We start from the raw sequence: 16513 nt of genomic DNA, 5'->3' as shown, positions 1-16513 counted from the left end.
CTGGCAAACCTCCTTTGATTTTTCTCCGAACCGGATATGTGTGCTTTAAAAAATAGCGATATTTTTACATTTTAATTAAACATTTTTATTTTAAAAACTGTGCTAATATACATTTTTATTTAATTTAGGATTGTAACTTCTGAAAGCAATAGTATAACAGAAAAATATTACCATTTAAAAGGACTTTTAAATGCTTTTAAATTTTAAAACAATGATGACGCTATATTTTTCTATCGAATCTAAGGCAGCTAATAGCTGTTTAATTTTATTCTAATTTTATGAGTAATAGAAGTTTTTAATACCTAAGTGCCCATGTAGGGCATGAGCTTAAGAACAACAACTCCGGCATGAAATATTTTCAGGGAGCATATTCTAAACACTTAAACTGTCTTTCGCATGAGTATTACCTACCAATACCAACTCCGTATGCGTCTGACGGGATGCATAGACTCAGCGTTAATTTTGCTTATCTATGGTATGCTGTGTTAGAAAACCTACACTTATAAAATTGTATATTATATATAAACATTAAATTTAAATCATAGTATTAAAAACAATGCCTATTAAACTTCATGATTTAATATTAAAAATCTTAAAAAAATGTGCAAAATATTAGCTTTAAATTGTTCCTATTTGTCTTAAATGCATTTTACATGGTTAGTATTTAAATAACATGTTCAGATATTTAAATCAAATCCGTAAACAATCAAATAAAATATTAAACAATGTTTTAACATTTTCATATTTTAAATAACTAAAAACGCCAATGTGAAAATATTTAAATGAAGTACAAAATATTTGGATTTAATACGTTTCATGGTTACTCTCCTGTTGTTTGCTTGTCTTTTGCTTTTTTTAGGGACAAATTTGGTGTTAGGCCTAGATTGAATTTCAATTTAATTTCGAATCTAGAAAAACAACGTTCTCATCCATATAATTTTATATTTCCTTCTATAATAACCCCCTCTACTCGGGCCTTAAAGCTATTAGCTGGCAACTCAAACTTATCACTTCTGTCTTGTCGAGCTCCCTGACCCAAATCAGCTGGAAGTCTTAACCGGTTCCGCCTTCAATGTAAACAAACTTAATCTGGTGCATTACCTCAAATTACCATTCCGAACATCACCCCGCCCCGACCGAAATTAATTACCGCTCCAGTTGCAAGAACAACCGTCTTGGCAAGTAAACCAGCCGACCAAACGAGAGGCTAAATACCAGGCAGTTTTTTAATGCAATGCAAATAAAGCAGACAAATGAGAGGCGGCCCCTCAACTTGGTCGACACGCAAGGACACCGGAGTTGGAATCCGGCTCCTGTCGAAGGTGTTGCCGTGTGCTCGTCGTCCCACCGCCAACAATTTTGCCGCAACTCCGGCAGAAGCTCGTGCCGAAACCGCTGCGAATCAAGTTTGGCGGCTGAATTGTCCTTGAACCAGATAGCCCCTAGATTCCCATAGAAGGCAGCACATGGCACTGACGTAAGGGCCGGGTAACCCCAGCTTGGCCCAGTAATCGCTCAGCCCCCGCTCTGATTGTGGTGGCAGTTAACTTGATTATTTTACAAATAATTGAAAAGTTTCCCTTTTCCACGCCCCTGCGAGAATTGCACAAATTGCGCAGACAAGACCGCCGTGGCAAACAGCAGTCCATCCATCACCAGTTGGCTGTCACTCCACCACCCAGCCAACGTCGCTCCGTCGACTTTTCCGGTCCCTGGATCCAGATCCACTTCCCCTGACGTAGGCAACTCTTTTCCCGGTGACGACAACGCCGGCGATGACACCAACACCAAACAACAGCGATGACGACGACACCCACCGCTCCTTGAAACCGAGGAAACAAACTGGTATCGTGCAAAAGCACCATTCACATGACGAGGATTATTCGGTGCCGAGGAGCATATGTTTCATTTAGGTAGCGATACCGAAGGAAAGCACTGGGTTGATCGCACTTGTGTACAATTTGTTATTGCAGAGGGTAATATAATTTCACTCAAAAGTTTGCAATGCAATGAAGGAGGCAATTCCCATCCATGCCTTTCTACGCAAACTAGTCCATTTTTAAGAATATGCTTATATATAAGTTTCCCAATTCAGAAATACGATTTTTTTTTTATTAAAACAACCAAGCGCATTCATATCGCACATAGGCACAGAAACTATCACAAAATGCATTTAAAATCGACATATATTCATGTCGAATATCGGCTTATGAAACATTTAAATATTGGGATACAATTTTTGTATACAAAACTTCGGCAAGGCGAAGTTGAGTCATTTTTTTGTTTCAAATATAATACACAATTTTAAATACCTGCGATAAACGTTGAGACGCATTTTTTAAACCTTTAGTTTAGTTAGTTTAGTTTTAGTTAGTTTAGTTTTCCTGGTTGATAGCTAACTATTAAAATGTACTTAGTTTTAAGCAGTGTGCTTTTATACCCATCTTTGAAAATTTCCAATTTTTCCAATTACTTATCACACCTTTAACAAAAAAAAAGCTTATTCATGATTTTGAAGGTCATTTTTATGTCACCCAACATCGCCAGGTAACCGACACAAACATCCATTTTCATTCGACCTAACCCAACGTGAAAAGTGCAAAAGGTATGCTTCAAACATACAGCACGAAGGTATCTATCTCGTTAGTTCTGGTTTCCATAATTTCTAATTCGAATTTCAAAATCATACAAACAAAATTTCAAAGTATTTGTCTTGAAAGTTTTCTCAAATTATTGGCAAAAAAAATCAGTAAAAAATTATTTTAAAAGAATTTCGGTTATTCCTTAAAAACAAAAAGTTCAGTCTAGTCAGCTTTAATTAATTAATTGTTATTCATATTTCACACATTTTTTGCATGTATAGATATTGTTGTTATTGCATGCTTTCTCATAGTTAAACTACAAGCTAACGCTGAGTTTTAGGTTTCTCTTTAATTGTCGCACATACCTTCCGCCATAATAGATAATAATAAATGTTAACTTGGAATAGGAAATATTATATTGGAACAAGATCGTGTAGTCTTAAATTAAGCCAAAGCCAATTTAATGGTTTTAGAAAACAATGCTTAACAAACAATTTCACGAATGCTAAGCCCGGAACATGACTTTGAGTGTCTCAGCGAGTGCGGAAGTCCGGAGTGGAGGCAAAGCCTGGCCCAGGAAGCAACCGAGTTGAGCATGTTCCTATTAATAGAGTCGTTGCCGATGTGAACTTGTGAACTTATTTCTGGCTCAATGGTTGCCAGGCAGCGCCGCGAATTAACAACCCACTCACCCAGTGGCCCAGTCGCCCAGTCGGATAGTCGGTTAGTCGGAGCAGCAAGTGCCCCACTCAGTCGGCTGGCGAGGCTTCCGCCATGCAGACGCGTCCGAGCAGTGAGCCGCAGCGCGGAAAGGAGCAAGCGAGGGATCAGGTGGACCGGCCCCAGAAGTGCGCCAGTGCCACGCTGGCCAAGAAGCCAGCAGTAAGTCCGCCGGCGGCTCCACCGCCCACTCCGGCCAATCGCGTGGCTGCCCCTCTGACGGTGCCAGTGATCCAGCTCACGCCCGCCCAGAGCGAGAGTCCCGTGAGGGTGGGACTGGGACTGGGGCTGGGACTGCCAGTCGCTCCTCCGAAGGTGTTACCCGACAGCGGCAACAAGGAGAACAAGGAGCCCGCCAGGGCTCAGCCACCCAGCAAGTCATGCCCCCTGGGCGCGCCCACCAACTACGTGGCCAGGCGGACCTGGATCACCACCGAGCGCATGAACGAGCTGCGGCGGAAGGCACAGGAGGCGGCCAAGCAGAACAAGATCTTCACCATACGCGGCTGCTTCAACTCGGTGCGGAACGCCCTGCTGACGCGGGGCTGGGTGGAGAAGCTGGACGTGCACCGGAAGGTGATGCCGACGGGCCAGATGACCTACGAGGACCTCACCCAGCGCCTGCCCAAGCGGAAGGCGGGCGAGACGCGGCGCCAGTACGTGCAGAAGTGCGAGAGGAACATCATGTCGCGTTTCCTGGAGCACATGCCCGTTGATTTCCTGTGGACGAACCGGAAGGAGAAGTGCGACTACATTGACCAGGCCAAGAACCCCGGCATGACCATCAACAAGTTCCATCGGGCGCCGTTCACCTCGAAGGAGGGTCTGTGCAACCAGCTGCGCGACTTCCACTGGTTCTTCGAGGAGGGCACCGCCGAGATGTGCTTCCCGCGCTGCTACAACGTTTGGAGTCCCGAGGAGCTGGGCGAGTTCGTCGAGAACTTCAAGCTGACCGCCTGCGTGGCCTTCCTGCGGGCCCTGCTCTGTCGGTACCACAAGCAGGGCGCCGAGGCGGTGTTCTCCTGCAGCGGCAAGATCCCCTACTCCGCGATAGACTTTGCCCACAAGCGTCTGGTGGAGTTCCTCGACAGCTGCCAGCACAACGACATTGACTTCGAGGACCCGCCCCGGATATGGGAGCACGACTGGGACGCCTTCCTGTTCCAGCACCACCAGCTGGTCAACGAGGACGCGCGCATCCAGCACGACGGCGGCCAGCGGCTGGACCCGATGGTCAAGAGCTGCCTCTCGCTGCTCGACAAGATGAAGGCGCACTGGCCGCAGTACAGCCTCGACGGCTACCAGAACCTGTGGATCGTCAAGCCGGCCAACAAGTGCCGCGGCAGGGGCATCATCCTCATGGACAACCTCAAGAAAATCCTGTCCGTAGTCAACCCGTCGATAGCCTCCAAGAGCCGCTATGTGGTGCAGAAGTACATAGGTGAGTATGCAGTGTTCGGGTGTACCTAGATATTTGTACCTAGGCACGCATCTAGGTACAATTTGTAATACTAATACCTTACCTGGGAAAAAAATGTGAAGCTAACTTTTACCTTACCTAGATACATTTTCTATGTTAGCTATATAGCTACTGAAATAATTTTATTTATTTTTGTTTTCAAATTAGCTTGATACAACTAAATGTCATTTTCTTTTATTTTCGCCAATATGCTACTAAAAGCAGTATAATTTCACTGCAACTTGATGTTAAATTCCACCGGATATGCAATACATGCTTCTACAACTAGACTTAATTGCCAGAATAGAACAAATATTTTTATTAGCCTTTTTGTACCTTTTGCCTTACCTAGAAACTTGACAAATTGTGTAACTTTAACCTTACCTTAGGTTCTTATGTTCTCAAATAAAATAGTTACAAAGTCAGCTCATATTGCTAAGGATATAATCAAGAACATATCAAGGGAAAGTTGAACTTACTCAGAGCCAGAAAAAAACGGCACAATAACATCAAACATTCAATTGTTTGAATTCAACATTGTTTTTCAAAATAAATCGTACTTAATATAAACTAAAAAATAAAATATTTAATTGGTTTATCCAATAGGAAAATTTTAGATTTCAATATTTTTTTTCATTTTAAATCTTAATTTTTTCATAATTAAAAATAAAAATAAAAGTGTTACATACTTGGATTTAAAAAAGAAACACCCCTCGGGACTTAATCCGTACCAAAAATATTTATTTTAAAGTGAAAATATGTGTAGTCTCTGGGTTTAGAGCAAGGAAAAGCCAGTTTAGGGTTTTCTGTCATGGCACCTGGGCATCTTGCATGAGAAATAAAACAGCAACGATTTTATCATAAAGAAACTCGGAATAAAAATTAAAATATTTCTATATTTGTGTATAAAGTTAACTCCGATGCCTATCTAAACACCGCTGGCCAAACGTGTTGTCTTGAGCTGAAGGCAAAATTTCCATTTACCAATCGATATCGTGTAAAGCATCTTAGCGCAGACCCAAAACATTTCAAGTCCTGCGAGTAAACGATATAAACAAACACATGGAAACTAGGTCGTAAATCAGGACGGTGCCAAAGTTGCTGTTCGAGCTGCTGTTTTTGCTCCGCACTGTGAGCCCCCATTTTTGGGGGGAGCTCCAACCGTCGGTTGAGTACCACGCTCACACGCACGAACATTGGTTCTCCTGTATCCTGCAAGAGCCTTTGGGTCCCAGGCCTGCATAAATGCATAAATATTTGGCCTAAAAACGCAGCCATTGCTTTTGCCGTCGTAGTCGTGCTCGTTTGCTGGCAGCAGTCATAATTTGCTTTACGGTTTTTGTCTGTCCCGTGAATTGCAACAGGTTTGCCGGAGAACGGAGCATTTTAGTCCACACTAAAATGGTTTTTGTTTGGCCAGAATTAAGTTTGTCAATATGAAAATGTAAGTGTAGTTAAAGGGAATTCACTTGTATTACTATTGATGGAAAAGTTAGTTTAACTTTAATTAATAGTTTATTGGGAGTTTTAGAGGTAACCGCATTTTTCTGGGCGCAGAGAAGAAATGAAAAACTATAACCCGGATTTTTTGACTTGAAGGCTTAGTGATAACAAAAACATGGAAAGGGAAATTAAAAATATAAGTAAAAACAATTGTTTAAAAAAAGCTTAAATTAAAGTGTAATATAAAACGACCATTTATCTATTTCTTTACTTTTGCTCTAAAATAGTAAGCCAGAACTTTATCTCGGAGTATATTCATTGTATTTTTTTTTCATTTGCTTTTGCTCCTGTGGAAGCAATCCGGCTAGATCTAACTTATATACTATTTCCAAAGAAAAAACCCATTTAAAGAAAGTTTAATACAAATAGATGTAAAACTGTGAGGCTAGTTTACGAAGAAACAAACTGAAGACATTTCGACATACTCAGCAATTTTTAAAAGCCGTTTGGCTAAAATAGATTCAGTTTTCAATTTATGAGAAATTTGTATAACATTTTTAATTTTATAACAACGCACTTTTAATAATTTTAATTTAACTTTGGCTTGTGGCTTTGTGGGAACTTATTAAGGTTCTTATTATTTCACTTACATTTGTAGAGCGGCCGTTGATCCTGTTCCAAACCAAATTCGACATTCGCCAGTGGTTTCTGATAACCAACACCCAGGTGAGTTCAATTGCTCCCGCTCCAAAAGCCCATCTCAATACGACCTGTCCTATCCGGATCCGTAGCCCCTGGTGGTGTGGTTCTACCGGGAGAGCTATCTGCGGTTCAGCTCGCAGGAGTACAGCCTGAGCAACCACCACGAATCGGTGCACCTGACCAACTACGCGATCCAGAAGAAGTACACCAACGGAAAGCGGGACAAGCGGCTGCCGAGCGAGAACATGTGGGACTGCTACTCCTTCCAGGCGTATCTGCGCCAAATTGGCAAGTACAACATGTGGCTGGAAAGGATCTTCCCCGGAATGCGCAAGGCCATCGTTGGCTGCATGCTGGCTTCCCAGGAGAACATGGACCGGCGGCCCAACACCTTCGAGCTCTTCGGCGCCGACTTCATGATCTGCGAGAACTTCTACCCTTGGCTGATCGAGATCAACTCCAGTCCGGACCTGGGAGCCACCACCAGCGTGACCGCCCGCATGTGTCCGCAGTGTTTGGAGGATGTTGTCAAGGGTGAGTACATGTCTCGTGAGCCAGAGCCAAAGCTAAAACTTAAGCATTCAAAATTATTATGAAGTTGCTATATTGAGCATACAAGTATAACGTTATATTCATATAATGGCGACAGTGATGTCCACACAAATACAATGACATGTTTTCTTGCGTTTGTGTGCGTTAAACCGAAGACGCTTGCCGAAGCCACACGACCGTTTACTCTGTCGGTGTCGGCAGAGAGCCGGCAGAATAACACGCTGACTCGCTAGTCGTTCGCGTGGACAACACTTGACCTTTATCAAAAATGTATATTTTAACTAGATCTTCTTTTTTCCGAAATATTTTTTAAATGTCATATTTTGGAAGAAAATGACAAAAACACAAACAAAAACGGTACTTAACGATATTTTTCAACAAATCGGTCTTTCCGCCCTTTTGGACCCACACTCAGAAAAAAATTTAAGGTAATCATGGACTGCATTGCCTGAAATAAAGTTATAAGGCTATCGTGGACTTCAAAAATTAAACACCTAAATTATATGATTACCCATTAGAAACCATTGAAACTATGAAGATTTTAAGTTCTCTATGAAAAGCTATATGATATAGTCTTCCAATTTTGACAAAATTTAAACCGTAATTCCAAAATAATAATCCATAATCAAAAAAACTATAAAAACAGCAAAGTTATTATTTATTTTGCCTTTTTTACCGATTGTTCTGAAAAAGTCTGAAATGGCTTCTTTATTGCGTTTCAAAATTTCGACCAAAGTTATTATTTCCTCTGCAAGGCTATAAAAATATATATACAACTTATGATACTTTAAACTTATTAAGATTGAATGCTTTTATCATTGCAGTTGTCATCGATCGTCGTACGGATCCCAAGGCGGACATGGGCAACTTTGAGCTGGCCTACCGCCAGGTTGTTCCGCCCACGCCCGCCTACATGGGCCTCAACCTGTTCGTGAAGGGCAAGCAGGTGCTGCAGAAGGTGAGTCACGGCGGCGGTCATGGTTATGGTCACTACCAGCAGCAGCGAAAGGAGCGGTCCCTGGCCACCAGCAGCGTCTACCGCCAGCGGTCGGCCCTCATTCACCCGGCGGCGAGTATTTCGCGGATCCACCGCGCCATGCCCACCTTCAATGCCACCGAATACATGGAGAAGTACATGGTGGAGCCGCTGAGCAGCAGTCGCAGTAGCCTGTGCAGCCAGTCCCTGCAGAAGTCGCCCTCCGTGGCTCCAGTTCTCACGGCTCCGCCGTCGGCATCCCTGAGTCCCTATTTCCTCAAGCAGGCGGGCCGCTCCGTGACCCAGCTGCTCAGTGCCTCCCACAAGCGGAACACGGCAGGCTCCATCTCGGGTGAACCCATGCCGAGCACCGCCCTGCCGCCCAAGCGCCAGCGTAGCTGCGGACCCAGGCTCAGCTCCACTAATCCTGCGGAGGGAGCGGAAAAGAAGTTTAAGATCCTGATCAAAAACTATTCGGCAGCCGGAAACGAGTCGCTGCAGGAGGCGCGCCCGCAGGCGCTAAACTCCTCCACGGCTCCGGCCATGAGCGAGCGGAAGTGGCGCAGTCTGCGCAACATTGCGGCCACAACGGGCGGCTCCTCCAACTCCGCGTCCCGCTCCAAGGGAGCCCCTGTGGTGGCTCCTGCTCCCAGTTTGCCGCCGCGCCGATTCGCCCGCACCAAGTCCGAGATCGAGAGCACGGTCAGCATGCATGCCATCGGCAGGACCTTTGGCCGGAAGTCGAACGGTCCCAGACTCCCCATAAGTGTGTCCGTGCAGGCACTGCATCGCGGAGAGCCCATCGTGGCGGCTCTGAAGCAGGCCACCAGCGAGCTGCAGCTCTCCCAGGCCGAGATGATGAGTCCCCGCACGGCGCTGGCCAACAAGCTGAACAGCTCCACGCTGACCGTACCCACGCCAGCACTTCCAGTTGGCTAGGCTCCTTTAGACACTGCTCGAAATCAGGGGTGCGCAAAACTTGCTTATGGCAGTGCATTTACCAACACAATTACAAATGCCAGTGTAGAAAAGTCAAAAAGCAAGTATCACTTGGATTATCGATATACAAAAAATCAATGCAGAAACGAAGCAAGCTTACACAGGTAAAAAAAAACATGGTAAAACCAAATATTGTGTATCTTGTTTTTATCCATTTATGCTTTAAAATCAACAACGAACTATTTTAAATATAACATTTTCTACATTATATATTATGATTTAATATTTAAATTGGTCAGATATTTTTACTTTTCTTCTTATACCCTGTTTCCTTTCAAAAACAAATGTGCTTAGCATGCATAGGCGTTAGCACCCCTGCTCTAAATAAAGTTTTATTATTTAAAGTTTTAAGAAGTTACTTAGTACTATACCTTTACACTGGTATAAAAAAAAGTGCATTGCTGATTTTAATTATATTAAATATGTAAAAATTAACTTTGTTATAATATTTCAATTGACTGTTTTCGGAATAGATTTTATTGTAGAAAAAATAAATTTATATTTAATACAAACTAATCATAAATATATATCATTTAAAACAATGTTACAATATAATAATTATCACATTAATTCAAATATTTTAATATTAAATAATATTAAAATTTTATATTTGAATAGCCATCTTTTTTTCTCAGTGTAGGTAATTCTTTTTGCCCAGCCTAGGCAAGCGAATAAATTAATACTTTATACCTGACCTAGAAACAGATTTTAACATACACTGTGAAAAAGCTGCACAAAAGATCGTATTATAAAAAAATATATTTACAGATGTAAATTTATTATCGCTGAAAATTATTATGCATCATGCTTTTTAATTAATGTTTTTGTCGACGATACTAGGCCCTTGAACTAAAAATGTTTAAACTGTTCTAAATAGTTAATGAAATAAAGTCAAGAGCTTTTTCTTTTAAAGTTCACGCACGAGAAGACAGATAACTGAGCAAAATTTAAAAACTATATTTTTTCTTTAGCTTTTAAACTTTTGCTTTCATACGGATGGATGGAAGGACGAACATTCAATGATATACAATTACATAATTTACAATGAATTCACTAGTCTACAAATATATTATAAAAGTTATTAATTTTGTTTCCTTATAAATAATGCCAATGTATTTGTTTCTCTATCAACGGTTCAGCTAATATTAAAAAAATATATATATTAATTTATTGTTAGTTCCAAGTTTCTGAAAACAATGTATTAGCATTTAAGAAAAAACCGTTTTTAATGGCATCTGACTAATCAATGATATATGTACATGTTTATTAATTCTTGAGACGAGTTTATTAGAAATATTGTTATCAAAACTTGCATATGTTATTGACTACCAAATTCAATAAAACTTGATTTGATTTGGGAACTGATGAGTTATTTAAGAGTTATGTGTTTTCACTACCAGGAACTGTTTTTCAAAGGAACTTTGCCACATTGAGAAGTAATTTCTGAAATTTCAATATATTGAGTTACTAATAATAATTATAAATGTTTAGCTTACCTCTTATATTTGCGAGCACTTTGCGGGGATCAATCAATTCTGGGTAATGAAAACTTCCTCAATATATTTCCCCACTAAGATTGCCGATTTCTATTTCCTTAAATATTTAGTAGATACTGACACAGTTCTGTAAATTTTGTTGTTACTATTTAAATTGATTGTTTTTCGATATGCGCTAAAATAATTAACATATTTTCGTGCAATGCTTAATACTCACGAACTGCTTACTGAAGAAGGTGTAACAAGTATACTTGTCCTTCTGTTCAGCTTTACTTGGGAGCAGTATATTGGAGTGCCAGGTTTTCACGAGTTGTTTGATTTAGTGTGGTCTTGGTTGCCAAGATCTGCGTTGATGGCTGGGCCGAGGCCTCACTTAAACTCCCAGCAGAGGTCACCATTCTCTATAAAGATAACGTGGAACATATATATTACAAAATTAGTAGGAGGAATAAATAATAATGAAATATTCCATTTTTCATTTTAGTTAAAAGTTTACCTTATTTACAAGGCTGATAACGTTTTATGGATTGCCTCAGCTGATGATGATAGAATATTTAATATGTTAACTTTTAAAATTCTAAAGGGCACAATTAAAAAATCATAAAAATTTAAAGCAGTTCAAGAAATTAAAAGATGGTAACCAAGACTAATAATTTCGCAAGAGCATCGAATAGACAGGATAAAGTGTGTTCTACGGGGTGGTAACTGGATCACCATCAACTCTTGTAGGAGGAGTTTCTGATTAATTTTCCAAAAATGCTTGGTATTACTTTAACTCGTACATTTTCTGACTACACTTCTGTGTGAAACTTTATTTCAATTGTTTTAAATCGTTAAAAATCAAACTATTTCCAGCATCTATAATTGAATTTATCAATAAGGGTCGCGTTTGTCAGTCCTAAAAACTTCAATGTTATTGTGCCTAATACGAAAACTGTATTTGTATTATTAGCTTGTCTTTAGAATAAGTCGTACGTCCGTAAATTGTTTTTATGAGGAACTGCTTTTACTGGTCACGTTGCATAAACGTCCATTAAAAAGTATTGCGATTTTACATACATATTTTACAGTACCTTCTTTTTGGAGATCTTAGCAGCGGCTTTCTCATTTTTAGCTTGGGCCTCCTTGACCTTCTCGACTTTCCTGCTGGTGGAAGGCTTCACGTTGTTCAGAATCTTACGCAAGAGCCGCGACCGCGGGCTGCTCCGCATCTTGGGCACGTTCTCGAAGAGGGTCATCTGCTTGCCATTCAGCTCCAGCGGCTTGCCGTCCGCGCCCTTGTCGATGCTGTAGTTAACCTCGAAGGCCAGCTCAAAGAGCCCAGTGCCGGCGGTGGGGTTCTTGGGCAGGTCGACCACCACGCGGATGCAGTCCTTCAGGACCATGGGACAGATCCTGGCCGTGATTTCGGTGGAGGGCGAGAGATCCGGCGTCGAGTTGATCTCGATCAGGATGGGGTTGTAGTGCTCGTCGAGCATGAAGTCACATCCGTAGAGCTCGAAGGCGTTCTGCAACAGCTCCGTCTCGTCCAGGCTGGCCATCACCACCGCCACCAGGTTCTGCTTGAATCCGTTGTAGGTCTTTGACCACGCCCCCTCCGCAGCACCCATGTGGCGGAGGTAGTCCTTGAACTGGTCCAGCGACCACATGTTGCTCTTGGGCAGCCTCGGGTCCCGGTTGCTCTTGTTCTTGTACCGCTTCTGCACCGAGTTGTTGGTCAGGTGGATGCACTCGCGCAGGTCGTCCATTGTGAACTCCTGCGAGCTGAAGCGCAGATAGCAGTCGCGGTACGTCCAGACGCTCACCTTTGTGTCCGTGATGGTCAGCAGCATGTACTGACGGATGTCGAACTTGGTGCGGTAGATCAGCAAGGGTCGCTCTATCAGGACAGAAATATATTAAGTCAAGCAAGTCTTATTAGCACTGCAGTCGCTATTCAGAGAGCAAGCGATCAAGGAGTATGCTAACTGGCTTTTTATACCCTTGAAAAGGCTTTTAAAATTTCAGTCAAAGTTTGCAACGCAGTGATGAAGGCATATCTGACCCTTTCAGTTTAAATAAAGTATATACATTATTGATCAGGATCAATAGCCGAGTCGATCTGTCCGTCGGGTTTGGTATTAAACATGCGATTTTATTTATGCGTACACAGCGCAAGTTTATTTTAAAATATCGGCCATAAACCGGAAATTCAGTCAATTCACTCTGAGAGGCAAGCAAATCAAAATTACTTTACCAGCTACTAAAAAAAAACACAAAAGACTACATATACATCCGTAGATTGGTTCGGTCGTAACGAGTAATAAATTAATATGGATTGCATACAAGGAAAATTAACTGGTCAAAGTGACATACTAAACATTTTTGAAGTGTCATTCGACGCGTATTTTGAATAAATTTAATTATTAATATTTTACCAACCCAAGCTCAAGCGTTGGTAAAATATAACACTTTTAACACAGTTTAAATTTTATTCAAAATACGCGTCGAAGGACACAAAATTTGCTTGGATCCGAGGCTTCTCGTTCAACTGAGAGACTAGTTTGCGTTGAAACGCACAGACGAACATGATCAGATCGACTCACCTAGTGATGCTCATTATACATATAGACTTGGAAGTGTCTTAATCACTGCGTTGTAAACTTTTGACCGAAACTATAATAATACCCTTTGCTAGGGTATACAGAACTTATTTAATTTTTGAAAATTTTGGTTGCTTTAGCAGATTCTGCAGTTTGTAAGATTGCGCCACCCGATTATTTTCTGGGGGCTTTTTTTTAATCTACAAAATCATGCAGTGATGCACCCTTTACCAAAACACTGGTAAAAGGGTATTATTTTTTGGTCGCTCCTTGAACAATTACCTTGTCCAACTCAACCAACTATCCGAGGTGCTACAGAAAACCTAACAACCATATAGAATGGGTTGGATTACAGTTGGAAGAGTTTTCTGTAGCGCTCCAAAAAATATCCAAAAGTATTATATTCGGACAACTGACTCACCAATGTACTTCTGGACGATGTATTTCTTGTTCTGATTGTTCGACGTCCACTGCAGAATGTCGTCGAGGGAACTGCGTATGACGATGCCGATGCCGCGCGACTGGTAGCCGGGCTTGAGGATCCACAGGTTGCGGCTGCCGTCCCAGCGGTAGTCCGGCCGCAGCGACTCGATCTGGTCGAGGTAGAGCCCCGCCAGACGAGCGTACTCCGCCATCACCTTCTCGCTGCCCTTGAACTTGGCGCCGGACTTGATCACGTCGGTGGACTGCACCATGAAGGTCTGGTTCTCGACGATCTCTGCGGGAGTCGGCGGCTTGATGCTGGCGTCGTCCAGAGAGTAGTGCTCCGCGTGGCGCACCATCTTCTTCACCTTGCCGAGGGCGAAGTCCAGGGTGGTGAACTGCACAGTGCCGTGCTCGCAGACCATCTCCGCCGGCTGGTGCTCCCTCACGTAGAGCAGCAGCGACCGGGCCTGCGTCTGCTGGTAGTCCTCGATGAAGGCCATGCGCTCCTCCAGGTTGTTGCCGCCCAGACGGTAGAAGCGCGGGTAGCTCATCCCGCAGACGCCGTCCTCGCGGTACCAGCGCTCCTGCTCGGCGCAGCCCACCAGGCCCACCTTGGTGGAGAAGTCCAGGAACTGGCTGCGTCGCACCCGGTTGCGGAAGGGCCTCACCTCGGCGCACAGGTCGCGCTGCCCCTTGCCCTGCCAGATGAAGAAGGCCGGAAAGTGGTTGATCATCTTGGACAGGACCACCGCCTCGTAGTCGTTGCCGCGCCGCGCGTGCTCCAGCAGGGCATCCTCGGACATGCTCTGCAGCTTGGCGTGCCGGGAGGCCGGCAGCTTCTCCAGCCAGCCGCGGCGCATCAGGGCCCGCCGCACCGTGTGGTAGTTCCCGTACACGGTGAAGATCCGCCGGTTGCGGTACGCGTCGATCACCCGCGTGCGGTAGACGTTGCGCATCTGGCGCTTCTGGGCTTCCGGCGCCAGGGACGAACTGGTTGGGATCGGGTGTGCCGCACGCGTGCGGGACAGCAGGTTGCCAATGACCTCGGGACGGAAGTGGCTGCTGCCCAGGGAGGTCGAGCCACCACCACCCAGCGATCCGAGGGTCGAGGCATAGTTGTTGTTGTTGTGGCTGCTCAGGGGCTTGGGCACGGAGCACTGCTTGCACAGCTGGACCAGCTCCGCGTCCAGGTTGTGGATAAGCGACTGGATCTTGGAGACGGGGTTGTAGTAGCGGTTGCGGTTCCCGGTGAAGCCGGTGGGCGTGGTGCTCTGCGTCATACTGCTGGCTGCTGCTCCTGTTCTTCGCCCTGTGACCTGTGACCTGTGACCCCTTTGGTTGTGTTTTTTTGCGGCCTTTTGCTTCGAGTGTCCGTGTCCTGAGGTGTCCTGGAGTGTCTTTCTCCCGAAAAGATTCCAAAAGCAGACGATTGCTTCGAGCAATCAACGTGGAATTTTGAAGCAGGAGCCAAACAGTTTTTAACAGTGTCGCATGTACTAACTACTAAAAGTCTTGATTGACTTAAAATACATTTCTTAGCATAGACAATGAAATTCAGACCAAAAACGAAACGGAAGAAAATTTGAAACAAACCCACTTAGTCAAAGCTTGCTGTTTTTACAGCTCTGTAAACAAAATTGTGGAAATATTTAATCAGGTACCGAATGGCACAAACCTCACCGATCGAAATAGTCCCATTCGATCGGATTAAAACCAGATACTCTGTTAAAAATCAGGGAAAGTAGTCATTATAATTTTTTTTTTAAAGCACATCATAATGATTATTTTTTAGATTTATTTGTATTGATCAAGAATAATGATTATTTTTGATCAAAAAAATAAAATTCAAAAATAATCATTATTTAAGAAATTTTTTTTTTATCAAAATAAAACTTATTTTGGAACGGCGTCTTCTGTGTGCAGAGTTTTAACGAAATTTTGTCATAGACATATAAAACGACTCTAGAGGTACAATCTATAACCCAAATAAAGCTGATATTTTATACCAAATGCTTATTATTTTAAAATCATTTTTATAATTTTGTAAGAATATTATTCGTACACCTAATAATAATTTATACTAAATTAAGGATCTGGGCCAACAACTTCAATTTAACTTAGGTATTGTTAATAAAGTTTCGTAAGCACCATTCCAGTACGTCTTTCGGGTGTGTAGGATCTCAATATGGGTCGCAAACACAATATAAGTTGTCGGAATTTTTTTGAAATTTACATTTCGAAAAATGACATTTTCTGCACTCAATGCTGACAGATCTCGGAAGAAATTCTTAGGCACTTACTTGGTTATGTAAATTTTTGTTTTGTAAAAAAAAATTATATAAATCTGGCAATTTTATTTTCTTGGGTGGGCTAGAGTATCTTAGTGAATTAATAGTGATTGTTTGATAGCTAAAATAGCCATGTAAATTAGTTTCAAGGATTGGCAATATATGCGCCAATATTTTCCTTTACTATGAATTGCTTAACACTTAGAAGAAATGGGATATACACAATCCGATAAGCTGAACGATGTCAGCATTTAAACAAAACGACTAACGTAATGAAACAGACCAGTG

General features: G+C 42.6%; 2 protein-coding genes across 3 annotated transcripts; one reads left to right on the top strand and one right to left on the bottom strand.

Annotated features, from left to right (window-relative positions):
* Nucleotides 1-3356: 3356 nt before the first annotated feature.
* LOC108150697 (tubulin glycylase 3A) lies at nucleotides 3357-9626 on the top strand. The gene is made up of 4 exons (XM_017278960.2): nucleotides 3357-4743; nucleotides 6863-6930; nucleotides 6996-7440; nucleotides 8283-9626. Exons 1-4 carry the CDS (start codon nucleotides 3357-3359, stop codon nucleotides 9371-9373), a joined length of 2991 nt encoding a protein of 996 aa, XP_017134449.1. The 3' UTR covers nucleotides 9374-9626.
* A 1029-nt stretch (nucleotides 9627-10655) lies between these two features.
* LOC108150696 (tubulin glycylase 3B) lies at nucleotides 10656-15534 on the bottom strand. Of its 2 annotated transcripts, none has more exons than XM_017278958.2 (5): nucleotides 13933-15534; nucleotides 12003-12808; nucleotides 11147-11330; nucleotides 10930-11074; nucleotides 10656-10876 (listed from the first exon to the last, which is right to left on the bottom strand). In XM_017278958.2, the coding sequence occupies exons 1-3, from the start codon at nucleotides 15215-15217 to the stop codon at nucleotides 11199-11201; spliced, it is 2223 nt and encodes a 740-aa protein (XP_017134447.1). In that variant the 5' UTR covers nucleotides 15218-15534; the 3' UTR covers nucleotides 10656-10876; nucleotides 10930-11074; nucleotides 11147-11198. The 2 variants fall into 2 exon arrangements, with proteins under 2 accessions (XP_017134447.1, XP_017134446.1); XM_017278957.2 differs by having other exon boundaries at nucleotides 10930-11056; nucleotides 13933-15533.
* Between the last annotated feature and the right edge of the window lie 979 nt (nucleotides 15535-16513).

The sequence above is a fragment of the Drosophila elegans genome, unplaced genomic scaffold (assembly GCF_018152505.1).
Source record: "Drosophila elegans isolate 14027-0461.03 unplaced genomic scaffold, ASM1815250v1 contig_397, whole genome shotgun sequence".
NCBI lineage: Eukaryota > Metazoa > Arthropoda > Insecta > Diptera > Drosophilidae > Drosophila > Drosophila elegans.
This window is presented reverse-complemented; position numbering and strand designations above follow the sequence as displayed.

Excerpts from the sequence above, each read along its gene's own strand:
- LOC108150697 (XM_017278960.2), top strand. The coding sequence starts at position 3,357 with ATGCAGACGCGTCCGAGCAGTGAGCCGCAGCGCGGAAAGGAGCAAGCG. Across the intron at positions 4,744-6,862 it reads TGTGGTGCAGAAGTACATAG|AGCGGCCGTTGATCCTGTTC; the intron begins GTGAGTATGCAG and ends TTACATTTGTAG. Across the intron at positions 6,931-6,995 it reads TTCTGATAACCAACACCCAG|CCCCTGGTGGTGTGGTTCTA; the intron begins GTGAGTTCAATT and ends CCGGATCCGTAG.
- LOC108150696 (XM_017278958.2), bottom strand. The coding sequence starts at position 15,217 with ATGACGCAGAGCACCACGCCCACCGGCTTCACCGGGAACCGCAACCGC. Across the intron at positions 12,809-13,932 it reads CATCGTCCAGAAGTACATTG|AGCGACCCTTGCTGATCTAC; the intron begins GTGAGTCAGTTG and ends CTGTCCTGATAG. Across the intron at positions 11,331-12,002 it reads CTAAGATCTCCAAAAAGAAG|AGAATGGTGACCTCTGCTGG; the intron begins GTACTGTAAAAT and ends TTATCTTTATAG.